This window comes from Citrus sinensis, chromosome 4, assembly GCF_022201045.2.
Source record: "Citrus sinensis cultivar Valencia sweet orange chromosome 4, DVS_A1.0, whole genome shotgun sequence".
Classification (NCBI taxonomy): Eukaryota; Viridiplantae; Streptophyta; class Magnoliopsida; order Sapindales; family Rutaceae; genus Citrus; species Citrus sinensis.
This window is the reverse complement of record NC_068559.1, coordinates 28,328,354-28,354,165: the sequence shown is the minus strand read 5'-3', so window position 1 is coordinate 28,354,165 and position 25,812 is coordinate 28,328,354. Positions and strand designations below refer to the sequence as shown.

Sequence of the window (25,812 nt, the reverse complement as noted above, 5' to 3'; positions counted from 1 at the left end):
GGCGGCTGACAGTGGTGGATCCTTAAAATTTTGTTTGACGATGAATCCCCCCATCCTTGCCCAGCGGATATACGATTAGCCAATTATTTACCTGTAATTGCCGAATTGACCAAACCGATTGGGTTCATTGAGAAATAGTATCTAGTGATGGGGCATTAGCGATATTTATAGAAAATTGGAGGAGTGGTTTTGTCAAATTCCACAAAAGACAAATTCCAATTTTAACTCGAGTAATCATTTGATTCATTTCTGGCCAAATGAGCTTCGGCCTCTGCAAGCTCATCGGCCCAGCAATAATAGTTGTATTTTCCCTCGTCATCGAGATCAATTTATCAACAAAATTATTGTTATTATTATTATTTTTTTTTTTTTTTGTGAACTCCCCTAATCACAGGTAAGTTTCCTTTTGCCCCTCAATTTACTTGCTTAGGGTTCTTTGAATTTGTGTTTTCGATGCTATTGTTCATTGTTTTAATGTTAGGGCTTCAATTAATGTAATTGTACAAGCTGGAATTTTTTTTTTTTTGGTGGTTGTATAAAGTAATTGGTGATGATCATTAACAAAGAGGGTTTAGTTTATTTTGTTTATCGAGTTTGTGGTTGAGTTCGGATCTTATGTGTTTTTGTTAGTATTTAATGATGATATAGGTTTTCAATCTGTTGTTTGCAGGGTAATTTGTTTGATTAGTTTGGTTTCATGTTCTAAAGTTCTTCTGGAGCATTAAAATTTTTTTAAAATTTTGGGATTGGATTTGAGAAGGAAAGTAACATTCTAATTGGGGGTGGCAAACATGTACCGGCCTGTGGCTACAGCCACGCCGCGGGGAGGATTACCAAGTGATAGTGGGGATTCTGTGGTGACTTTAGATCAAGTTCCACGGTGGAGTGATGCAGAGCATAGGCTGTCGTTGGATTATGAGAGTGAAGATCCTTCATTCTCTAATTCTTATTTTGCTGATCCCTTAGCCTCTTCTTCTGGGGCAGAAAGTAGTGGCAATGGGATGGTTTCGAGGTTTCCGGTGGATCATGAGATTAATTCGAAGATATACTTGTGGAGAGGAAACCCCTGGAATCTGGAAGTTGATACTGTTGTGAATTCTACAAACGAGGTGAGCACTAACTAGTTACCTTATTCAACCTTGTTTGGTTTCTAATTCTTTGATGATTGTGGTGTGGACAGCATTTAACCATCTTACTTATGTGTCTTATGCTATGTAGTCATGCTTTTCAGCAGTTTTGTCTTTTGGAAATATGTTGCTACCAATAGATTTATTCTTGGCTTGTATGAGTTGGGCTCATTTACATGCTTCAATTAATCTGAATTTTTTTTTTTTTGCTTTTTTTGAATCACAGCCATTATGGAAAATGGTATTAGTATATATATTTGTGTTCAACAATGCACTGTAATATTAATCTCACTGTTGCCTTCCGCTAGAACTTTGATGAGTATACCATGCCCATGGGATGACTATCCTAGGAAAGTCCTTTCTTGAGGAGTGATTAGAAAAGCTGGATGACCCTTCAGGAAGTGTATATTCCAGCCAATCCATCACCTTATCTAATACATTTCATTACTGATCTGATACTTTTGCGGGTTGTTGACAGAACTTGGATGAAGCACACAGCAGCCCTGGTTTGCATGCTGCAGCTGGGCCTGGTCTTGCTGAAGAATGTGCAACATTGGTATGCTAACTAGAATTGTTTGCTTTTCTGTAATTGTTTCTAATATTTTTCCATTTCTATGCAATGTCAATTGGTTATGGCCATGATACATCTGTTATACTTTCATTGCTTATCTGTTAGTTCAAAATTTGGATGTAATTCCCAGATGTGAGAACATAGGATGTTAAATAGTGCTTGATATGCTGGTTTTATTTGAAGCCTTATTTTTTGGAAGATTGGCTGTCTAATCGTTAACAACATTGTTGGAAGATAGATAGTTCGGACTGGGATTGACCTGATGTACTTTCTGTTTCCTGGCAGGGTGGATGCCGAACGGGGATGGCAAAAGTTACTAATGCGTATGATCTTCCTGCCAGGTTTGATGTTGATGCATTTTCATACATGCAGAGTAAAATGAGTGGAATCTGTAAAAGCATTTAGAGGCCTTTTTTTTTTCTTTTTTGGGTACTCCATTGCCTTCAGTAGTGTGCTTTGGACATCAGAGACATTGAGAATGCATCAGTATATGCAATACACAAGTTTTTGCATTGGCAAATTTTATGCTTTTCTTGCCTAGGCTGTTGGTAATAATATAAGTATTGTATTATGCCATCTCATGCACTTAGTTTTCAATTATATCTGGAGACCTTTGACATTTTCTATGCGTTGTTTTAAATTCATAAAATTTCTGTATTTACTGGAAAATTCATTTTTCCCCCTTTTTTAAATGATGATTTTAGGAGGGTTATCCATACTGTTGGCCCCAAGTATGCTGTAAAATATCATACTGCTGCAGAGAATGCTCTTAGTCACTGCTACCGGTCTTGCCTTGAACTTCTTATTGAAAATGGGCTTAAGAGGTATTGTGGTAGTTATGGTACATCATTTTCTTTCATGCAACTTATGGAATTATTTTGATTCTCCTATGGTCTTATTAAACCTGAAACTTATATCTGCTTCACACATGAATGCAGCATTGCTATGGGCTGTATATACACAGAGGCTAAAAACTATCCACGTGAACCGGCTGCGCATGTGGCAATTAGTGAGAACTTACCCTATCCGTTTTTATCATGGTTCACTTGATTCTTTTGATGTTTTTGAGGCATGAGGAATGTTTGGGCATTGCAGAAATTTAATTTTAAATTATTTGATAAGTAAAATTGCATTGCTGAAATTTTGAATTTAAATGCTAATGACCAAAAGTTTGAAATGCTTTTCTTATTAAATATTTTTTTTAAAAAAAAAGCCTTAAAAATGGTGTCAGTTATTTAAGTATTAAACCAATCCCATACCAATACAATGGTTGTGACATTAGTACTTTTCTTTGAGGGCGTCTCTTCATCTAATAGATCTTTAACTTCAAATTTTATAGAAGAAGCCATGAAACCATTAATGTTTCATGAGCTTCATAAATCTCCATCTAATGAATTTGTGACATTTAGGTCATGTGCATCCATTGGTGTAAATGTTGCTTATGTGTTTATAGAAAGGTCAAAGTACTTATACCTTTGTTCTTGTGAATTAATGTTTTAATGGGTGCATCTTGAAGGTCTAGTGTGCTTCCTGGCATTCATTGTTTTCCATCTTTTTTTCACTTTATGTTAAGGGACTGTACGACGGTTTCTCGAGAAGCAGAAAGATAAAATCAGTGCTGTTGTTTTCTGCACAACCACAGCATCAGATACAGAGATATATAAAAGGTAGTGTACTACAGATTTATATTATTACCTTGCTGGTGCAAGATATGTCCCTTCTTTAGATTTTAAGTTGGTATAAGACCACTGTTTCTCTTAGCTATTGCTATTATTTCTGTAATTGATGTATTTTTTAGTAATTCTGTAGGTTTAGAAATATATGTATTTTAATATTATTCACAATGTAGATTGCTTCCACTTTACTTTCCTCGAGATAAACATGAGGAGGAGGTGGCCATTTCGAAGCTTCCCGCTGATGTTGGGGATGAAAATGGTGAGACAATTATAGATGAACGTAAGATCAGAATAAAGCCATTGCCCAAAAAGAATATTCCAAAGCCTCCCAAAGCTCCAGTTGAACCTCCTGTTAGTGATGTTGGCTTGATACGAAGGTCGGTTAATTTGATTTTGTTGTAAATATTATGTGCTTTTTCTTTCTATTTACGTTGTTTTCTTCTTTAAGCTATAGATGATTTTTTGAAAGTGTGCATGTTGCTCTTCGAGCTTTTGTTTGCTCTTACCGTAACTTGGCCTTCTTTGTTTGATGAGTCAGCTTTGTTCTATTTGTTTCTTATACTCTTATATTTATGCATCATAGCAATGAGACTATTACTAGCTGGACTGAAGGAAAACTATCAAATGTCTTAAGTGGATGTTTGTTATTCTTACAGGAACTCGTCATACTTGGATTCATATTTGGATCCTGCCTTTATGTCCCTAATTAAAGATCCAGATCAAAGACGCAAGGAGCAATGGGAAAAAACTGCTCAAGCTCAAAGTGGTTGGAATTGTGCTAAAATGCTTGGGTTTGGTGACCTAGGTGGACCTCCACTGTCAGCTGCTGAAGAATACTCGCTACACTCTAGATACCTCGCCAAAGCAAATTCTCTTAATCTTTCTGAAATTGCAGAGATGAAAATTGTGTAAGCATCTGTACATCTATGGTTTGTGTGCCTACTTCAGCTTGTATTTGCTTTTGCGGATTTTTATGCCTTTCATGCATTATCTGGTTCTCAAAATTCACCCTTTTGGGCTAGATAATTGGTGTTGACGGTTAAGTGTTCAGGTGGTAATCCACTTTCATTAATTGGCAAACCTTGTCTTCATCATATTTCTTTTCATGTGCACACTTTATCAACACTTCACGTGCTTTTGGTGATTGATGGTCTTGTGTTGGATATAATATCAAGTTAGCTCTACTCTTTCTATTTCAGTTACCGTGGTGGAGTCGACAGTGAGGGACGTCCTGTAATGGTGGTTGTGGGAGCGCACTTTTTGCTACGATGTCTTGATCTTGAGCGTTTTGTGCTCTATGTGGTGAAGGTAATCTAGTTACAAGTCACTTCAGCTGAAGATTTCGGATCTATGAACTTTTAATGTTTTTGGCTTTGGTAATTGTTTACTTGTCTTTCCTGTGGTTTTTTCCCTTATTGAACTTTTATATGATTGCTGACAAACAGAGACAATTGTTGATTGTCAAATTTCAGGAATTTGAGCCCTTGATTCAGAAGCCTTATTCTATTGTGTATTTTCACTCTGCAGCTTCTCTGCAGCTGTAAGTATTACATTGCGGACTTGCAATCATGCTTGCAAAGTTGGTTTGCCATTTTTTGCAATGTGTTGTGGCTTTTTCCAATTGAATGACTCACCAATGCTCGAGTTTCTTAGTCCTCTTTTCTAGTCCTACTTTGTCCACTTTATGACCATCTGTTTCTGGAATAACAGGCAACCGGACTTGGGATGGATGAGAAGATTACAACAAGTACTTGGTCGGAAACACCAACGCAACCTCCATGTATGCAACATTAATGACCTCCCTTTAACAAGAAAACACATTGTGAATTTTGGTTCTGATTGTCCTATGTGCTCTTGCAGGCAATATATGTTCTTCACCCTACTTTTCACTTGAAGGCTACCATTTTTACACTGCAATTGTTGGTGGACAATGTGGTATGTCTGAAATTGTTTCTCATTGAAACCTATTATTTCTTTCACCCAAAAGGAAGGGGGGAAAAACTTTTATGAAGGCTTACTGTTTCTGAATTTGTTTTGGAAACTAATTGCACTCTCCAGGTCTGGAAGAAAGTGGTATATGTTGATCGGCTTCTGCAACTCTTCCGATATGTTCCTCGTGAGCAGTTGACCATTCCTGACTTTGTCTTTCAGTGAGTTTTCCCGTTCTTAGTTCCACAGTGGTTCTACTTCACATTTTATGTCTTGCATGCCATTTTTTTCAGTGGATAGTCCTAATGATCAAAGTAGAAATAACGAAAATTGATTCCAGAATTGCTATAATGCGTTTGATGCAGGCATGATTTGGAAGTGAATGGGGGAAAGGGTCTTATTGTGGACCCTAGAACAAAATATGTATATCAACGACCGTAAGAATCACACAAAACAGTTCACCACCCGGGGATGAAGCAGTGATTTCTCATTTGTTATCATTTTTGTTGTCTTGAGTAGGGGAAGGGGATTGTATTTGGGTGTTTACTCCTGTACAATTAGTGTTTTATTTATTTATTTTTTCATGAAATATGTTGAGCAATGATCTTTGTCTGTGCCTGATGGAAATAAGTTGGTTCCCTTTTGTATCATCTTGGATAATTCTCAAAATAATAATTGAAGGTGATTTGAGCTTTGTTTATGGTTGGGTGCTTGACTTTGTGAGGACCATTTGTTGCCAAATATGAATTATTTTCACATTCTTTTCTAAACAATCTTTCTTTGTACAATGTGACTCTGCCTGGCCATTTTAGCATAATTTAATTCAAGTTGATCTAATTCTATGAAATGCAATTGAAAGCTTGACAATTTTTCTTTTTGGGGTAACGTTTACCAAACAATTGTAAAGATAACATAGTGGTAATAATGAATTAGTGTGATCATGTCTGAAAAATCCATGAATAAACACAAAGCAATTATCACTAAGACCCTTATGGTTATCTCAAATGAAACCCTAACCATCATTGGACTATTTAGTAACCGTCCACATAAGTGTGCAGGGAGGGGTACGTACGATCATCTGACGTGGAAGGGTGAATAGCTACCAGGCCCTGCCCCCACGAGAAAGAATTGTAGGGATTGTCAAATGATGTTTTGACATGTGGTAAGAGTATCGGTTATGCATAAGGTGGGATTTTATCAGATTTAATATTAAAAATATCAATAGATTTTTGCAATCAGATTTATTTTATCTCACAATTTTATCATATCACAAAATATTTTTGAGATGCCCCATCTGAAGTGGTAAAGACACGTAAGTTTTTTCCGCCCCCATATATAATATGAAAGGAAAAATCACGAGGCACTGGGTTCGTTTGAAGCATAATACGTGTCAAGAAATCTGACATTGGGTAATAACACATGGATCCTAATATTCTGTGATATCTCTAAAAAAAAAAAAAGACTGAAAAAATGATTAAAAGTTAGTTACATCATACATGCTGACTGCCGTGGTGTGTGATCAAAATAAAATTTTTTGAATTTCATCATTTCAAGGGGAGATTAGTCTATGGATACTAATTTGATCATTTCGAAAGATGATCGGATTAAGGAGACACACAGATGGGGACTCTTTTTTTTTACCTTCATATAAAAATAGAACAATTATGTCTTTATTTGAGAAATTAAAATCTTTAAGGGACCGATATCGTATTCGGCCATTCCCAAATTCTTTTTTGATATTTGTTAACGAACTTTATTTTTTGAGGACGAAAGTTGGATTTTCTCGAGCAGTTATCTGTTGCTTCGCGGCATCAGCTTTCAGGTGAGCTCTCTATCTTTCTCTTTCTCTTTCTCTTTCTCTTTTCTTATTCTGCTTCTACTTTTTAGTAAGAGTGAAGGATTGAAACTGTTCTTCCGTTACTTCTCGACGCTTCTAATTCAACATTAAGTCGATAAAAACGTAGTGGCAGAATCGAATGATGTATTCATTGTGCAGAACACTAAAACTCAACTGGCTTTTAATTATTTATTGTTATTATTATTTTTGAATTGGGGTTCAGTACAATTGAACCAAAGGGAGCTATTGCTAATATTCATGTCTGTTTTACTGCTCAAGTACCCAATAATGCTTCGGTAATTTCATCATAAGAATTAAGATGGCCTCCGTGTAATTTTAAGCTTCTTTTCCCCCCTAAGCTTGTGGTAGCTCGGAGAAAGACAATAACTCTTTAAAATAATAATTTTTTTTTTTTAGATTTTCCGACGATCCTGAATTGACAATTGAGGTTTTTTTTTTTTTTTAAAAAAAAAAAGAATGTGGGTTTAGATGTGAAGACTGGCAGCTGGTTTTGCTCATATTGTAATATAAAGTTTCATTTCCAGGTTAAAATATGGTGCAAGTTCTGTCATTAAGCACGCTAACAACCTCCGGGAATGGTGGGTTTTATGGGTCACCTGCTTTGTGGAGAAGGCATTTCAAGCTATTAGAGAAAAGCCGAATTGGGATTGATCGGCCATGCTTTTGTCATCAATTTGTTCAAGGCTTACACTTAAGAGTTACTTTTAATCTATTAAGACAAAGAAACTTGAGGGCCAATGCTGGATGGCTGTTTAAAGGAGGTAGTGACCAGGGATTGGATGCAAGCTCAGAGCGTAGTGAAAGTGCTAACGAGGATATACTGTTTTTCTTTTTTCAGCTAGATTTGGCAACTCGAGTGCAGGTTTGACAGCTTATACAAGGTGAAATGGTTTAATGTTTCTCCCAGATTGAGGGTTGTGTTAACAAGATTTAGTTGTTTTGGTTTCGTGAAATTGCAGTGTGCTTTAAACATGGAGGAATACGACATTGCACAACAATTGAGAAACAAGCTTACTGAGGTTAGATTTATCATTTTGTTTATGTAAGAAAACACTCATTTGGAGAATGTTTCCTTTCATTACCTTACTTGAGGACTTGGTCAGAAGCAAGTTTTTCACTTGTTGTGACATTCAAATCTCCTTGAAAGTTGTGATATTTGTGTTTACTCTGACTATTATATCTCATTTTTGCAAGACTGCTGGTAAGTAGGCTTATGGGGTTCTAATTTCGAACATCTTAAAATTGTGCTCTTGCCTGCATTAACATATGATCATGTGCATGTGAATTAGCTTCCTATTCTATGAACTGCGAACTATATTTAATAGGTGTTCATCTTGGAAGGTGGAGGAAGAAATATCTAGGCAGCTAGAAGCGAAAAGGGGATTATCCTCAAAGAGTGAAGCCCAAGATAAGGCTTTAAGTATCATACGTCTACGGTAAGTCAAGCCGTGTTTCCACTGTAGTTTTGTGGCATGTTGATTCAACATGAGACTTTTATTGGACTGATTGTTTATTTATTTATTTTTTCCTTTTTCTCCTTGCAGTGCAGATCTGCAGAAAGCAATTGACAGTGAGAATTATGCTTTAGCAGCTGACCTACGGGATCAAATTTGCAAACTGGAGGCAGAGTCTTTGGCTGCCTCGGCAACAGCTCTGGCGTTTGAAAATGCACGATTTGCATTTCGTTTAGGGCAGAAAGTGAATCATAAAATTTTTGGTAACAATATGCCTTTCATTGGATGAATCAACTTTTCCTCTATTTACTTATTTGTGCTTTTAAGTGTGACTTAAGCACATATGTTAACTTGTACAATATAGATGTACTTCTTTCCCAGTTGTAATCATTTATTATGAACGGGATATCAACTGCCTCATAATCTTGGTCAGTCTCAGTCGAAGTTCAGAGGATCGGATGCAAAAAGTAGAAATGAGAGTTGGCTACACCGTTCTCTTATTCCTTTTCACTGCTTGTAAATGTTGCTGAAATCTCATGTTATGGTTTTAGGATATCGAGCTGTGATTTGTGGTATGGATCCAGTTTGCTGTGAATCTAGTTCATGGATGGAAATTGCACAAGTGGAAAAGTTGCAACAAGGTCCTAGTCAGCCATTTTATCAGGTTCATTAACCTTGTGTTTGGTTACTTTAGTTTCATTTGTATCATAAGATGAACATTTTCCTCAATATTTTTGATATACAAATGTTTCTTCTGAATGGAATTTTGAGGTTTACTCCCTAATCCTTCGCTGTAATTTTTGCTTCTTGTGAAGTTTCACAATGCTTGCTTCTCCTATCTCTGATCATGCCTTTTCATTTTCTTCCCCCTTATTAGGTCTTGGTTGACGTACATGCTGACCCCAATATACTGGTCGCTTATGGTAATTGCATTTTGCTTGATCCAACTCCTTAGAGATATAAGTTGCCTTTTAGTTCTGTACAAAAGGCACATTGTCAGCATTGTTATCAGTATTCAACTTTGTAATAGCATAATATCAGACTTAGAGGCATGACTGTAAATGCTTTTAGATTGCAATATCCTGTTTTGGATCTTGCTGTTTTTCTATGCTAATGCTCTGTTGAACTCATGGAATATGGAATGGTTTTACATTACTGCAGTTGCTGAGGAGAATTTGTTGGCTTCTGACCAACCAGACATGGTGAGTAGATTTCTGAAAATCATGAAAGTTGCGCCCTGCAACCCTACTATTTTATTCCTGATTATTTGTGGGCTGTACTTAATTCACAGGCAAGGTTTGATCATCCCTATATTTCTTTCCTGTTTTACGGGACGGATACAGCTGGAGATTTCATCCCAATCAAGCAGCTGCGAGAGAAGTACAACAGGCCTCGATATGAAGTTCCCACAGATCCAGAAGATGAGGAGCTGCAGTAATGCTTAAAATGAATGATGTCTGCAATCCTATTTGCGCGAGTTGATTTTTGCCGGATCTAGAGCTCAAGAACATAGTCCTCTAATGCATGTCCATTCTGACATTAGCTCCTGCTTGTATACGATTCCGATTTCTGCATACCCTGTATTTTTGTTTTATTGGGAAGTCGGATGGGGCCATCCATAACAACCGCTGCACCTAAGCTAAAAGAAAAGGCGATCATGTAGTAATTCGACTGCCCTCTGAGGATCAAAAGTTTTATTTTTGTTTTTGTAAATGAACGTCATTCATGAGATCAAGAGGCTTCAAAATTCTACTATGAACAATACGATCCCTGTACATCTTTATTTAAATCAGCAAGTATGTACCTTTGTTTAAAATACAAGAAATAGTCAATTTGCCTTGCTCTTTGCTGCCGCAGTTTATCAAATTGGAGTATGAACTTCGATCCAGTCTCTACTGTGCTTATCTTTTTTTTTTATTCTTGTTGAATAGTATTCTTGTCATCTTAGGAAAGAAAACAAGGATATCCTTAGTTGTTTTGTTTTTTTAAGACAAGGATGAATAACATTTAAATTCTTAGATAATTAGAAAATAAAATTAATTGAAAATCACTCGACTAAATTCGGCGGCCACCTCATTACTATTGTCGTTATATGAGTTTCCGAGGGATTTGTCATTTTAATAAATTTTTGATAATCATGTTAAACCAAAAAAAAAAAAAACACGAATTTAAATGCGTAAACGACATTGTTTTTGAGCATCTGTTCTTCTCTTCTTTAGTTAAAACGAGGACCGTCATTGCTAATGAAATCATAACAATTAACAGAGTAAACTAAGTTTTCCTTCCTATTGGAGAAAACATTGAGTCAAAAGTATAATAGTAAGAATAATGCATAAATAAACAACTGAATGCACCTACTAGGGGATGCGCTTTTTGTCCGCCAACAGTTATTAACTAACTTAACAGATTCTGCTTTGACCTTTGACTTCGGTTTCTCTCTCAACAGAGGCAAAACTAGCATAGTTGCCACAAACAAAAGGGATGACTCGTTACATGCCCTTGTTCAGATCATGCACCAACTTGAGAAAATTAACACGACTCCATGCACACCTCTTGGTCACCGGTCTTCACTATGACCCACCAGCCTCCACCAGGCTCATTGAGTCATATGCTGAAATGGGTTCTCTGCGATCTTCAAGACTTGTCTTTGATACTTTCAAAGAACCTGATTCTTTCATGTGGGCTGTACTCATCAAATGCTATATGTGGAACAACTTCTTTGAAGAATCCATTTTACTTTACCATAAAATGATACGCGAGCAAGCCACAATCAGTAACTTCATTTACCCATCTGTTTTGAGAGCCTGCTCAAGTTTAGGTGATCTGGGTTCTGGTGAAAAAGTCCATGGAAGGATAATCAAATGTGGGTTTGATAAGGATGATGTTATTCAGACTTCAATCCTTTGTACGTACGGTGAATTTGGCTGTTTAGATGATGCTAGGAAAGTGTTTGACAAAATGACGAGTAGGGATGTGGTTTCGTGGAGTTCGATTATTGCTAGTTATTTTGATAATGGGGATGTCAGTGAAGGGTTGAAGATGTTTCATTCAATGGTGCGTGAAGGTGTTGAGCCGGACTTTGTGACAATGCTTAGCCTAGCTGAGGCTTGTGGTGAATTATGTTCCTTAAGACCTGCGAGGTCGATTCATGGCCATGTATTGAGGAGAAAAATTAAGATTGATGGACCTTTGGGTAATTCTTTCATTGTAATGTATAGTAAATGTGGTGACTTGTTGAGTGCAGAGAGAACCTTTGTAAAGATTGAGAAAAGATGTACTACTTCATGGACAGCGATGATTTCTTGCTACAATAGAAGCGGCTGGTTTCAGAAGGCTTTAGAATCTTTTGTTAAGATGCTGGAGGTTAAAGAGGAACCTAATTTGATAACCTTGATTACTGTTTTAGGTTCCTGTGCTGGGTTGGGCTGGCTTAGGGAAGGGAAGTCAGTTCATTGTCAGATTATCAGAAAAGGTATGGGACCCGAGTATGATTATTTGGGGCCAGCATTGATAGAATTCTATGCTGAATGTGGGAAAATGAGTGAATGCGAGAAGGTTATTCATGCAATTGGAGAAAGGAATATTCTATCATGGAATATGCTCATATCAGAATATGCTCGGAAAGGAATGTCGAAGGAGGCATTAGAACTTCTTGTTCAGATGCAGACGTGGGGTCTAATGCCAGATTCATTTAGTGTTGCAAGTTCTCTCTCAGCTTGTGGAAATGTGGGTTCGTTGCAGCTTGGTCTGCAGATACATGGTCTTGTCATTAAAATAGACTGCAAAGATGAGTTTGTTCAGAGTTCTTTGATTGATATGTATTCCAAATGTGGTTTCAAGAATTTAGCATACCTATTATTCGAGAGAATTCAACAGAAAAGTGTTGTCACGTGGAATTCTATGATTTGTGGGTTCTACCAGAATGGTAATTCACTTGAGGCGATCAATCTCTTTCATCAAATGTACTTGAACTGTCTGGAGATGGATGAAGTGACCTTCTTAACTGCAATTCAAGCTTGTTCCAACATAGGTCAGCTTGAAAAGGGTAAGTGGGTTCATCACAAGCTCATTAGCTACGGTGTAAGGAAGGATATTTATATTGATACAGCGCTAACTGACATGTACGCAAAGTGTGGAGACCTTCAAACAGCCCAAAGAGTCTTTGATAGCATGTCGGAAAGGAATGTGGTGTCCTGGAGTGCCATGATTGACTGTTATGGAATGCATGGTCAGCTAAATGATGCGGCCTCCCTCTTCAAGCAAATGTTAGATTCAGGAATAAAACCTAATGAAGTTACCTTCATGAATATCTTATGGGCTTGCAGTCATTCAGGGTCTGTAGAAGAAGGGAAGTTCTATTTTAATGCAATGAGGATTTTTGGAGTTGAGCCAGACTTACAACATTATGCTTGTATGGTTGACCTTCTAAGTCGTAGTGGTGACATCGAAGGAGCATTTAAAATGATCCATTCAATGCCGTTCCCTGCCAATGGTAGCATTTGGGGTGCACTGCTTAACGGATGTAGAATCCACAAACGAATAGATGTAATGAAAACAATTGAGAAAGAACTTTCAGTTACTGGTACAAATGATAACGGATATTATACTTTATTATCTAACATATATGCTGAAGAAGGCAACTGGGATGAATTTGGAAAGGTGAGATCAATAATGGAAGTTACAGGTCTAAAAAAGGTCCCTGGGTACAGTACAATTTAGCTTGATAAGTCAATTTAGAGCTGGTGAGACATCTCATATGTAATCAGAAATGTACATATTCTCCTATTTTTGAAAAAATTTATCACTCATTTCATACATTTCGTAGTACCTCCTCGTTTCTTTTGATGGTTGTCATCTCAAATCCACACAATAAGGAGTAGCAACTTCCATTGGCTTGGCTGATTAAGTTGTTCGGATTCAGCAGTGCATTTACATACTTTAGCCTTGGCAAGATCACAGAACAGGTCTACCTTTGTAAAAACATCCCATATACAAGAGGAAAAAGAGAAATAAAATTAGATAAATTAAAATAGTGCTCAATTTGATCTTAGCCAACTCCTAACTCTCAGGATTTCATTATTATACGGTACAATTAATAGGGGGGAAAAAAATGTGTGCGCACGCGCACTTGTGTGTATCTCTGAATAATGTACACGATATGGCCTTCCCTCCAAAAAAACGCCCTCCCTCCTTCCGAAATCCCTCGTGTAAATATTTACTCAATTTTTCACTGAATCAGTATAATTGCAAATCAGCATACCATCTTATCAGCCTTCACCATTTACTGGAATGCACATAGATTTACCAACTCATAAACTCATGTTGGGCAACTGGAGTGAGCCCCCTATAACATGAGGCATGAGCTTTCTTAAACTCATGGAGTGCATGGTCTTTAAGATAACTCTTCAGGGTCATCTTTAATGATCAAATAATGCCGGGAAGTTCTTCATGTTCATAATAGAGGAGCACAAGGACTTCACAGGATATTGCAGGACGATAATTCTTTGATACTATGGATTCAGTGACTGAGCTGCAGTCCAACAGTCATCCTTTCAACTGATATTCCTAGCAAAGCTTCCTGGTATAAATCTCTAAGGCATTCCAGGTAAACAGGGTTGAATCATTATCGAAGATACTTTCCACAAGGACCAAGGTTCCGTCATGCAAATTTGTAGCAGAATTAGGCTTCTTGTGGTAGCTTTGGTTCCAATGCCTGGTTACTTCAAGTTCCACTGACTGCAACTAAGCAAGAGATACCACCCTAGAGAATGAGAAATCGTTTGCATTATCCAAATCCACCAGGCTGCAGCCAGGGGACTTGCTCAAACCTCTCTGCTTCATCAATTCTCTCACCTGATTGACCCGAATCCATCTTCCATCCGAAGCATACAAGTTAGACACGAGCACATAGTAACAAGCTTTATCAGGATGTAGCTCTAGCATTTTCTTAATCATCACCTCTCCAAGATCAAATCTTGAATACAGTCCGCATCCATGGAGAAAAGCTCCAAACAAACTAACATCAGGTTCAATAGGCATATTCTCCATAAATTCCAAGGCTTCTTCAAGCCTCCCAGCACGAGCTAATAGATCCACCATACACACATAATGCTTCATGGAAGGCACGAATTTAAAGTCCCGGCACATTGAGTAGAAACATTTCCAGCCCTCTCCAACCATCCCAGTGTGACTACAGGCGGACAAAATTGTTGTAAAGATTACTTCATTGGGCTGCACTTCTTCGTTCAACATGTCACTGAAAAGTGCAAGGGACCCACCACCATCTCCTTGCATTCCATAGCCACCGATCATTGCACTCCATGTTACAGTGTTTTTCTCTCGCATGGCATCAAAAACCATTCGAGCAGATTGAGCATCCCCACATTTGGCATAAAAGTTTAGAAGCGCGGTCCCTACATACACATTAGATGATAGCAGGCCCTGTTTTGTAGAGTATGCATGAAGAGAGGAACCAACTTGGACCGCACCAAGTGAAGCACAAGCTGAAATGACACTCACCAATGTGACTGCATCAGGTGAGACATTGTCGTCTAATCTCATTTGATGAAACAGCTCAAGTGATGCGTAAGCAGGCCCATTTTGGGAATACCCAGATATAATGGAATTCCAGGCAATTACATCCTTTTCTGAAGTTGTCTCGAATATGTACCGGGCATCTGCAATCACATGGCACTTGGCATACATGTCCACCAGAGCATTTATCACTGTATAATCCTCTAGCCCAAGCCTAATCCCAAGACTATGTACCATCCTTCCCATATTCAAATTGCCCAGCTGTGCACTTGCTGAGAGCACGCTTGCAATGGTTACATGATTAGGAAAGAAATCAGCCCATTTCTTATCCGTAAACAATTTTAAAGCCTTGTCAGGGTAGCCACTTTGAGTATACCCAACAATCATAGCTGTCCATGACACGAGATCAATACTACAAAGCTCATCAAATACCGACCTAGCATCTCTAATATTTCCACACTTGACATACATATCTAAAAGTGCCGTCACCAAGTGAGAATTAATCTCAATACCAATTTTAAGAATATAACCGTGAAGCCACTTTCCCTGATGCAAAGCTCTTAACTTTGCACAGGCAGTAACCAAGCTCCCTAATGTAATTTGATTGCCTTCAACAAACCCTTCTCTCATCCGATTAAACAAAACCAATCCTTCCTGTGCACAATCATTCTGAACATAACCCGCAATCATAGAAGTCCATGAAACCACATTTTTATCGAGCGTTTCATCAAATACTTGACGAGAAGACCCAATATCTCTGCACTTAGCATACATATCAACAAGACCCGTCAACACAAAACTATCAGGACCTCCTACTTTGACAATTTCACAATGTACCTTCATCCCCTCATCAATATCTCGCAGTTCACAACACGCCTTCAACACTTTCGAAAATACAAAATTATCATGCTCTTTCAGGCGTTTTCTCATACACTTATAAAACTCCACTATGTCTTTGTACAAATCATTCAGAAAATACCATCTTATCATAACCTGAAACGAATAGAAGTCTGGGTTAGGCATTGAATCAAACACGGATCGGGCATACTTTACGTGCCCAAAAGAACCGTACATACTAACAAGTTTAGTATTACATTTGTCATTCGTTAGGCCATCTACAATTAACAACGCGTGAAATGCCTTGAGAGAACCGGTGCTTTTGCAAAGACCCAGAAGATTGAGACATGGGATTGAAGGGAGAGAGTGAAACGAAGCGAAAGTTTGATCGAGTTCATGTTGTGTTGGTGTTTGCTGGTTTGTGTAAGAGAGAAATCTTAGTTGCAATTTCGGTTTTTTGGTACGAGATACGTGCCTTTGCAAGAGAGAGATCAGTTTCATTATGTCTTTCGGGTTTTTTCATTTGATTTCTGTCACTTCCTTGTTGTTTATTTTGAAGAAGAAGAAGAAGAAGAAGAAGAAGAGTAGTAGTAGTCGTGCCGCCAAATTTTGATTAAAAGAATGTGAGGCAAACATATCTCTGTCCACAATTGTCAAATAGGTTTGGCTTGGTGGACCCCCAAATCCAAGTACAATTGTGTTTTTCTTTATTAATCATGGTGGTAACTGTGTGTTTTTTTTAAGTTGAAGAATAATAATAATAACTTGTCTAAAAAAAAATTGAAGAATAATTATGACTTTACAATTATTAAATTTATGTATCTTTAACTGACGTGACATTGTTCATTTAATGATTTGATGAGATGGTATGTACCCAAGGCTGATTAAAAATTTATTTTGAAATATTGTTAAGCAATGACCTTTTACGGTGTTAAATAAGACTATGATTATTTTGAATTTATTTTAAAATAGAATACGAATTATATATGTTAAGTGATAAATTATAAAAAATATATTATAATTTTAATCGTGTGATTATAAAAAAAAATACTTCAATATAGAGGGATGCCGACATAAGATACCCAAAGTGAAATATCGTTATGTCCCAATATTCAAATACTTGATTCTCAAGCCTCTGCGGAGGTAAGACAATATATCCAAGGTAATATTCTACTATTTTAAGCCCAAGGACATAAATGAAAATTCCCCAAGAACCGAATGAATGGGCAATGGACATAATTTCCGCCTACGCCCAAAAGTTTCAACAAATATCAATGTATGCTCAAAAGTTTCGACAATTACCGTTACGTAATTTAAAGGAAATAAGGATGTGCATTAACAGTTTGTCGGAACTTATGGGAGTGGGCAAAAATTAACCCCTTTGTTTTTATTTAAATTGAATTCAAATATAACAAAATTGAATACTTTGTCTTTCTTTTCTTTTTCTTTTTTTTTTTTAACATCAACAATAATATTTGATAGTTAGACACTATTTGACAACGTCAAGGTTTGTACTGATATTCATCGAAACTTATAGGTGCAGGCAGAAATTAACCGTAAAACTAATCATGAAAGAAGATATTCTCAAATTAAAAAAGTAATAATAATAAAAACAATGAAAGATATGGATAGAACAAATAAATAAAAGAGGAAGGGGTCAAAAGCGCAAATAAAGTCAGTCCAAAAGAACTACAAAAAGTAAGAAAACAAGCGTATGGAAAAAGGCCAAGAAAAGGACAGACTAGTGAGGAGTCGCGCTAAAGCAAAGTGCGTGGGTGGGTGAGGCCTTTGCTTTTTGCATGATTAAAAAATAGCAAATAAAATAAAATAAATAAATAAATAAAAGAAGCGAGACTTTTGGTTGAATTTGATTGGTTGATTGAGTATCTACTAGACCTATTTATATCATATGACTATGACCGGAGAGATTTGTACAAGCGAATCAAACTCCCTCCCTCCTCAACTCATCAGTCTCCAGACACCGACACGGACACTTGTGTTTTGTGCTCTTTCCCGCCCCTCTGCGTACAAAAATGATACATAGATAGATCTTCCCAGTCTCGGTCCCACCCCCACGCGCTTTCCCCTCGCGTGCGAAAACCACATTCTCATCTCGTTTTTTTTTTTCTCTCTCTGAATTTTACAATCTTATTTCAAAATGAAAAAGATACCCAATGTTGTTTTATAATTCAACCTTCTGTCCCATTCCAGTAAGTATATCAAAGTTATGCATCAATATTGAAGTTTTTTTTTTTTTTATCTCTATTCAAATAAATAAAATTCACCAACAACAAGAGAAGGTTTAGATCCATTTCTTAAAAAAAGAACAGAAAAATAGATTTAGATGCCTATTGAGACAAATCTTGAAACCTGAATGGTGCCCTTCTTACCACTCCAGAGTCCAGACTAAGTTGAATTATTACACTTACGTATAAATAATAGTTGATCTTGTGGTCCTTTCCGTAATTTTGTGGTTCGAAAAGCAACTTGTCTGATTTTTTAAAACAATTATTATTATTTACGAAGAAGAATATTACCTTCAATTATAATAAAAGCATAGGTGGGACAAGCAGAGCCAGACAGTTGCCACATTTCTGAACAAAAGCACAGAGACAACGAATTAAAAGCTCTTTATGACAATCAAACCCTATTACGAGCAACACACTGCCTTGTGTTACGTGTGCAGGTGCACAGACCATGCCCCCCGTCAAATCATCAAATTTTTAACCCCATTTGATGGATGGGTTGATCAACCTTGGCTTGCCCTGATCCTGAAATATTCTTAGCGTGTTATCATTGAGTGTGTTGTGTGGCCTTATCATTTCACTACATTTTTAGGTGAGATTCCTTCACAATTGCGTCATCTGGATGCTGCTTTTGTTGCCTCTTTCATGTCGCACACTTTCCTTAGCTCCTTTTGATGCTTGCTCACTTGAGCAGGACAACATACACGATTTCACCTTGCCCTAACGCTGTTTTTAATTTCAAACTTAACTATTCGGTTCCAGGTTCCTTACCCATTTTCCTTTAATTCATGGTCCCAAAAAAAAAAACAAAAACAAAAAAGGGATCAAAACCCTGTCCTCAAAATGTAAATAATGCTCCCTTCGAACATAAATTTGATACAAAAGCTAAATATATATCCCGAAAAGAAATCATTCAACATTATTTATGAATAATACAAAGTCTGTAACCACCCAAAGACAGACAGATAATTAAGAGAACCCGAATTTATGGGCTATGGAATGTACAAGGACAATCCCCATGTCTTACAATAAGCATCACTCCTCAAAGCCATGGAAACAACTCCCTACTTCCCTCTATAGAATGTTCAAATGATAAAATTTGGATCCTACTTCCCGTTATTACGTTAATAGAGCTGGAGGATTACCTGCAGGGCATCTTTGGCGACGAGGCCTTCTAGTTGTTTTACCCCATCCTGTTAGGCTTTTATCATCCAGTGCCACCACTTCAATATTAACAAGCTGCTGCACCAGTGGACTGCAAGCTATGGTTGCTGGTGTGGGGGGTGGGGGACTAACTACAGCACGCCGCCTCCCCCTTGCTGATCCATTTCTAGTGGAGTTCCTTCTTGTCAATGCGGACCATGAATGACCCGTAGCTCTCATCATCCCTCCAAATGTCTGAAGATCTTCAGTTACCTCGTGCCTCGATAAAGAAGCAAGGCCCGGAAGGATGTCCCTTTGGAAGTCCCTCCGCTGCCTCCCTCTCCTTGCCTGGCCCTTTCGGGGTCTATTTGGTAATACGGTGGTTCCTGTTTCTTCAAATTTAAGGTTTTCTGGAACCAGAGGCTGCGGCATGTAATCTTCTTCCTTGGTCTCTGTCAATTTCAATGTCATGGACTCAAAATAATCTAACTCTTCAGAGGAAGAATCCCCATTATCCTCACCATCTTTGCCTCTCAAAGCTGCATCAAACTTTCTCATAATATCATCCCCACAAGATGAAATTATCTCGACAAACCAATTAAGCGGGTCCTTTATTGAAGCTTCAGATGAATTGCATGTGGCATCATCTAAACGAATTTGGGAAGCAGATGATGAGATCCAAACTATTGCCTCTGCCGCTGCCCTTGAAACATCATCATCATGCACCAGCTCAGTTTTGCGTTGCTGCAGAGGTACTTTCAGTGCCTTTTCTGGAGATTCTTCTCCGGAAATGACCATCTCCTCGGTCTCTGGAACTATGGGTGCTTCCAAATCTATCCCAGAAGTCTTCACATTGGAGCTCGGAGCAGCTGGCGTGAATGAAGCTTCATCCTCGCTCACACACGAGTTTAAATCAATTTCATGTCTGAAACCGGCAACCCTTACATCTGATTTCTTCTCAATGAGCACCAGTGCTTCTGTTGCACCTTGTTGGCTCAAGTCAGGAACTGCAGCATCAAAAGGCAAGTTAATATCAAGTACTCTATTTTTCTTGTTTTCTTCAACTTCTACTTCAGATGTGGGAGGAACGGACACAGATGGGGAGGTAAGAGATGAAGATTCATTCGCAGAAATGTGAGGCTTCTCGAGAAAAGGAAACCCAAGAATTTTCCCACTACTCGAAAAGTCATTTCTTTCAACCCTGCTGGCCTCAACATTATTAGAACCCGATCCTGACTTCAACTTCTGAGCAAACATTTGGCTGCTCCCAGTTTCATTTTTATTCACTGATTGATTCAGAGAAGATTGCAAGAAACTCAAGTCCCCTGCATTCAAATCCCTCTCAGTATTAGTGCCCTCGTTCTTACTATAAGGCTTAGCCCTTAGCCAAGGCAGAATTGCAACGGGGTCCTCTTGCTTCCTTCCTTCATCTTCGACTTCAACATTTCTTTGTGGAACTGAATCCTGAAGTCTGTTTGAAAGGACCACATTCAAACTCACATCTTTTGCAGCCTTCATGTCCGTGCTACTTGAACCATTGCAGAGCTTTGCAGAACCATGAGTGATGACATTTTCAGAGGCAAAATGATTATTATTGCCATAATTCACATAATTGTAGCTAATTGAAGGGACTGGAACCAGAGGCTCCTTGGAGCCTGATGAAGACCGTTGGTAAAATCCATTTTGCTTTGGCAATTCACTTTCTAAACTTAAGTTAGGTCTAGAATTTCTGTTAAGATGCCACCCATCTCCAAAGATCCCATAGGACTGAGCTGATGTATGAGAATTCCGAGTCAATGTATCGGATGAGTTCAAAAATGGGAGTGTTTGGACTGATATTGACTTCTCATTTAAGCAACTACGGGGTTTTTCCCAAGTTGAAGCCGAGTGAGACCAAGAGTTGAACAAATCAGAGGAAGAAGCAACAGGATATGAACTGGGTATACTGGAAGCTACAATTGATTCAGGAAGGTTATTGTTTGAGATATCACGATTTTTTTCTGAGACCTCTAAACCATGAATTGTCCTCTCTCTCCATAGGTCCACCTTGCTTTGATCAGTTAGCAAGAAAGGAGGATGCTCCTGAGCTTTGTTAAACAGAACTTGTATTGGCTGTGATGATATAGGAGACTTTTCATTTTGAAGACCTTGAGAAACAGACTTACTGGGGCCTGTTTAAAAAGACAGCACTATCCACATTAAAAGACCAGAACTAACAGCAACAGTCCCATAGGACGTAAATGCAGAAAAGTTAACAATTATTTAGTCAGGTCAATTAAAGGCCAGGAAGATTTGTCCATGAGCTAGTCTGTATGAGAAATAAATGAACATAGCAGAATCTAGTTTCCTTACAAAACTACAACCAAAGTATTATGGTTAGCCTCACTCCCATGAAACAAGATACTAAAGAGCAAGCAGGACATGCATTCTGTATCTACTTTACAAGAAGTTGAAAATGCAAGTTCCAAATGCGAACAACCAAGGTATTTAACTGGAACTATATGAAAAATCATTACCTGCTTCAAACATAGGGGAAAACCACCCTCTACCATTTTCATTATTCTGCAAATGTCGATTCTTTGAACTCCCATTACTGCTTTCAAGATGTGAGTTCCTAGAAACTTCCTTGAGCAAACGTGGAAGCTGTGACTTTAATTTAGCAGATAGTTCATGATCTTTAGTCTCCCTATCAGTGGGGGCACAACCTAGCAGATCAAGATATCCGGAAGTATTTGTTTCTTCAGTTGGAATAGGCTCATTCAAGTCAGCCAAACCATTTGTTCTGCTTAAATATGAATCAGATCTCAAGACCTCTTTCTGACAACCAATATTCTCACTGTCCCCAACATACAACTTTACACCACTCTCAGCTGCAATTTTCTGACTTCCATTCGGAAGATAACTTGATGTGGCTGATTTTGTTTCGTCCCTACAATGTGCCTCTTCTTCAGTGTCAATGTAAGCATCCGCTGGAAGTTGAAGATCGATCATCTTTCTTCGAACCTTTGAGGGTCTGGAATCCAGCAATTCAACCTCCTTAGAACTACCACCATTTTGAAAAGGTAAAGGGCGAACTTGTGTGCTGCTTCCTTTAATGGAACTCAGAGGAGAATGAATGTCTTCGATGCCTGAAATTGACGGTCTAGCACAGACAGAGTTTGTCAAAGGGAAGCTGGGAATCTGCCATTTCCGAGCATCTTCAGATGTAATCTGAGAGTTCAAGGGGCTTGATGACAATGATGACTCAACAGCCATTTGATTCTTGTGCAGCTCTTTCCTTTTCACTTCATCCATCAAGTCTATTTGTATTCGGTACAGACGGTGAAGTTCATATACCTTTGTAAATAAAGAATTGAAATACATTCAAATGAGCAAAAAGCAAATCAGATGCAAAATCAGACAACATTCAACCTGACTTCAATTAAATAATATCAGAGCAAGTATAACCTTCTTATAGATTTAAGAAAAATCATCTGATCACGAACTTTTAACAGTCATACCTGATCCTTAAAAATTGCCTCATGCTCAAGCATTGTCCGCTTTACTACATCCTTGTCATACTCGGAATAAGAATCTGCAACAGCCCTAGGCAAGAAACCATTGTAATACTGCCCATTTGTCAATGTTTTATCTCCATAATACAGTGGCCAGCTAGTAGAATCCTGATTAAGATCCCTCATTGAGTAATATCCTGGCAAGTAGCTTTTACACTGCACTTTTGTTCCCATTCCTGGTAATCAAATAAGAATTGTTATTGTGTGAAATTAAGGCAGAGATCAATAATAGAAGTGCTCAACTATACAAATCGAATAAATAAATGAGTTTCCCTGAGAGAAATTTAATTAGTAATATAGCTTCCAATTCTCAATAAGTTTTTTTTTTTTTTGGGGAGGGGAAAAAAAAGTGAACAACAATCTGAAACATATGAGAGGACGGCAAATTTCCTACAAGAATTTTGGAAATTTCCCAGACAAGGAACTCGGATAAATTGACTAAAGTTACTGATAAAATATGGTATGAAGTTAATTCAATTCTAACTTCATTATAATAGAATTCAATGAAATGTAGCTCAGAGAAGTAGGATTGATGTTCCTTGTTGTCCGGCAAAGTACCAAGAAACTAATTGATATGCAGTAACTATATGCTGCTAAAAGTAGTTATTAAACCAATAAGCCATTTCATTACTTGAGAACATCAATGATTGGTCAAGAAACTGAATTCATTCAATCAGTCTCTCAATTATAGTGATTGATAAAATTATACCAATATAATTCTGACATCTCTATAAATCCACAATTGAGCCTGTGTTTTGCAGAAAATTCCAGACACACTAAAAAATTAAGAAACCCTATTATCAGAAAATAAATAAATAAGTAGATAAATACAATTTTATCCACGAATTTATCAAGCTATAAATAAAAACCATAATAAAAAAAAATTGCCGAATTGGCAACAAAAAGTTAACAGAACAGATCCTATACAACTACAATGTTTCACCGACGAGAAGCTAGCAAATATTAATAAAGAGAAACTAACATACCAAGAACTATAATCACCTATCAAATCAAAATTACAATCAAACTAATCGAAAAACAAGAAATAAAATAATTAACCAGCAAAACAAGAAGGAAGTAAACACAGGCAAGTGTATAGGTGAACTGAGAGAAGAAATGCATAAACCAATTAGCTAAATCATCAGATTAAATACACTAATAAATCAGCATAAGGTAAAATTAAATTAATTAATTAGAATAAAAATTAAAGTTTACCTCAGACCCACATCCTCTTATCACCTCTCGTTTAAGAATCCAACATAGATTCAATCATTTAAAAATAAAAATAAAAATCACATGATGGAAAATTCAGACTCCAAAACTCGCGGTATCAACGAAAAATAAATAAGTGAATAAAGCTTGAAAATTTTCACAAAAAACAATAGTTAAAGAAGTGGGTATTTTTGCAACACCATTGAAAAAGCTTAGATCGTCATCTGGGAGAAGATTTCGATCTGCTGGGCCAGTCTCTTTCTTTCTTTCCCTCAACACAAAAGGAAGCATAGAAGAGTTTTTTTTTTTTTTAAAAAAAAAAAAGAATTCTCTTCTTCTTGTAGAGAGAGAAAGTGAGTTTTATGTTAATTTTTTTGAGAGAGAGAAAGAGAGAGATCCCAGATAAGAAATCTTCACACAAACAAACGACCTTCTAAGAACAGTGACATTAAATTTGTCAACATCCGGTCTCTTTTTATTCTCTGCTTTTTCTTCACTTCTTTCTCTCTCTAAAAACATTTCTTTTCTTTTTTTTTATAATATTCCTTTTACATTTTTTTAAATTCTCAGAATTTTTTTTTTTTAATTTTGGAATACAAGTGTACAAGTACACCTCTAGAGCCAGTGATAGTCTTAAATTGAGTAGAAACTTTGGATTTATAAAACACTATTACTTAACAAAACAATGCGATCAAGTTTAAATAACGAGTAAAATTACTCACTAGATTGTTGTTAATTGTTTTCATACTACACCAACAAAAACAAGAAAATGAAAGTTTCATTTTCTTGTCAAAAAAAAAACAAAAACTTGAAAATATTCAATTAAATTCTTTGGTTTTTTTGGAAGTAATATTCTATTGAGTTTTTACAAGTACTTGTTAGATTGAATTAAGAGTAATTAATTAGTTCAAAATCACATTCAAGATTTTCCTAATTAAGTAGTGTATAATTGGTTAATACAGCGGACAGCAAGTGGGGCCCACGACACTGTGGAAAGGATGAGGTTTTTCGAAGCGGAGGGTTAAGGTGATAAATGACATCATAAGTTGAGTTTATTTACGAGATTGGGATTTGATATGATCCCTGGTTCTTTGTTTTTGATTGGCTGATCCTCTGCACTGTGTCTTAACTTAACAGGAGAGAAAAGTCTTCTGAAAAAAATATGATAATTAATTCATATTACACGTGGCTTCTTTTTGCTGGTCATCGAGATCTTCATATTAGTACTGTGAGCGCCTGGTCAATTAGAATGTTTAATCACATTAATTATTACGACCAGGGTTTAAGGTCTTTTAAAAAATATTCCACATCATTATTACATAGAAAAAAAAAAAAAAGGTTTCTTCCATAATTGACAATTGAAAAAAAAAATATATGATATATTAAATGCTATTAGTGTTGCAAATTTATTTTTTTATAATTTTGGTTACAAGAGTCGATTAACTTACAGTTGCTCTAACTTATATATTTAATTTTAATACCGAATATTACTTGCACTTATAAACTTTTCCTCTCTCTTCTGGGATGCGTGTGATCTTCTCATTTGATGTGCAAGTAACAGAAACTGTAACATAACAAAATCCTTAATTACATGACATAAGGTCATATTTTTAGATAACTTTATAATGTCAAATTTAATATTTAAACATCATCCAAAATGCAGTATATAAT

The 25,812-nt window shown here is 37.0% G+C and overlaps 5 protein-coding genes across 7 annotated transcripts; 3 read left to right on the top strand and 2 right to left on the bottom strand.

The window, feature by feature from the left end:
• The first annotated feature begins 227 nt into the window (after positions 1-227).
• LOC102618722 (uncharacterized) lies at positions 228-6,003 on the top strand. Of its 2 annotated transcripts, none has more exons than XM_006483005.4 (15): positions 228-394; positions 671-1,109; positions 1,606-1,683; positions 1,984-2,039; positions 2,403-2,522; positions 2,637-2,707; positions 3,272-3,365; positions 3,548-3,751; positions 4,031-4,282; positions 4,574-4,682; positions 4,847-4,914; positions 5,085-5,154; positions 5,235-5,309; positions 5,433-5,524; positions 5,669-6,003. In XM_006483005.4, the coding sequence occupies exons 2-15, from the start codon at positions 792-794 to the stop codon at positions 5,742-5,744; spliced, it is 1,683 nt and encodes a 560-aa protein (XP_006483068.1). In that variant the 5' UTR covers positions 228-394; positions 671-791; the 3' UTR covers positions 5,745-6,003. The 2 variants fall into 2 exon arrangements, with proteins under 2 accessions (XP_006483068.1, XP_024956659.1); XM_025100891.2 differs by having other exon boundaries at positions 5,644-6,003.
• An 820-nt stretch (positions 6,004-6,823) lies between these two features.
• Positions 6,824-10,458, top strand: LOC102619019 (clp protease adapter protein ClpF, chloroplastic). The gene is made up of 9 exons (XM_006483006.4): positions 6,824-7,125; positions 7,686-8,023; positions 8,121-8,180; positions 8,503-8,597; positions 8,706-8,878; positions 9,167-9,279; positions 9,493-9,538; positions 9,777-9,817; positions 9,907-10,458. Exons 2-9 carry the CDS (start codon positions 7,694-7,696, stop codon positions 10,051-10,053), a joined length of 1,005 nt encoding a protein of 334 aa, XP_006483069.1. The 5' UTR covers positions 6,824-7,125; positions 7,686-7,693; the 3' UTR covers positions 10,054-10,458.
• Positions 10,459-10,745: 287 nt separating this feature from the next.
• LOC102615157 (putative pentatricopeptide repeat-containing protein At1g69350, mitochondrial) lies at positions 10,746-13,457 on the top strand. Its single transcript, XM_015531740.3, has one exon. It carries the CDS (start codon positions 11,097-11,099, stop codon positions 13,332-13,334), a length of 2,238 nt encoding a protein of 745 aa, XP_015387226.1. The 5' UTR covers positions 10,746-11,096; the 3' UTR covers positions 13,335-13,457.
• LOC102619320 (pentatricopeptide repeat-containing protein At2g03380, mitochondrial) lies at positions 13,458-16,626 on the bottom strand. 2 transcript variants are annotated; one of them, XM_006483008.4, is made up of 2 exons: positions 16,244-16,390; positions 13,458-16,142 (listed from the first exon to the last, which is right to left on the bottom strand). In XM_006483008.4, the coding sequence occupies exons 1-2, from the start codon at positions 16,250-16,252 to the stop codon at positions 14,358-14,360; spliced, it is 1,794 nt and encodes a 597-aa protein (XP_006483071.1). In that variant the 5' UTR covers positions 16,253-16,390; the 3' UTR covers positions 13,458-14,357. The 2 variants fall into 2 exon arrangements, with proteins under 2 accessions (XP_006483071.1, XP_006483070.1); XM_006483007.4 differs by having other exon boundaries at positions 13,458-16,626.
• A 2,478-nt stretch (positions 16,627-19,104) lies between these two features.
• LOC102619816 (uncharacterized) lies at positions 19,105-24,615 on the bottom strand. Its single transcript, XM_006483009.4, has 4 exons — positions 24,145-24,615; positions 22,876-23,105; positions 21,892-22,711; positions 19,105-21,546 (listed from the first exon to the last, which is right to left on the bottom strand). The coding sequence occupies exons 2-4, from the start codon at positions 23,101-23,103 to the stop codon at positions 19,352-19,354; spliced, it is 3,243 nt and encodes a 1,080-aa protein (XP_006483072.1). The 5' UTR covers positions 23,104-23,105; positions 24,145-24,615; the 3' UTR covers positions 19,105-19,351.
• Between the last annotated feature and the right edge of the window lie 1,197 nt (positions 24,616-25,812).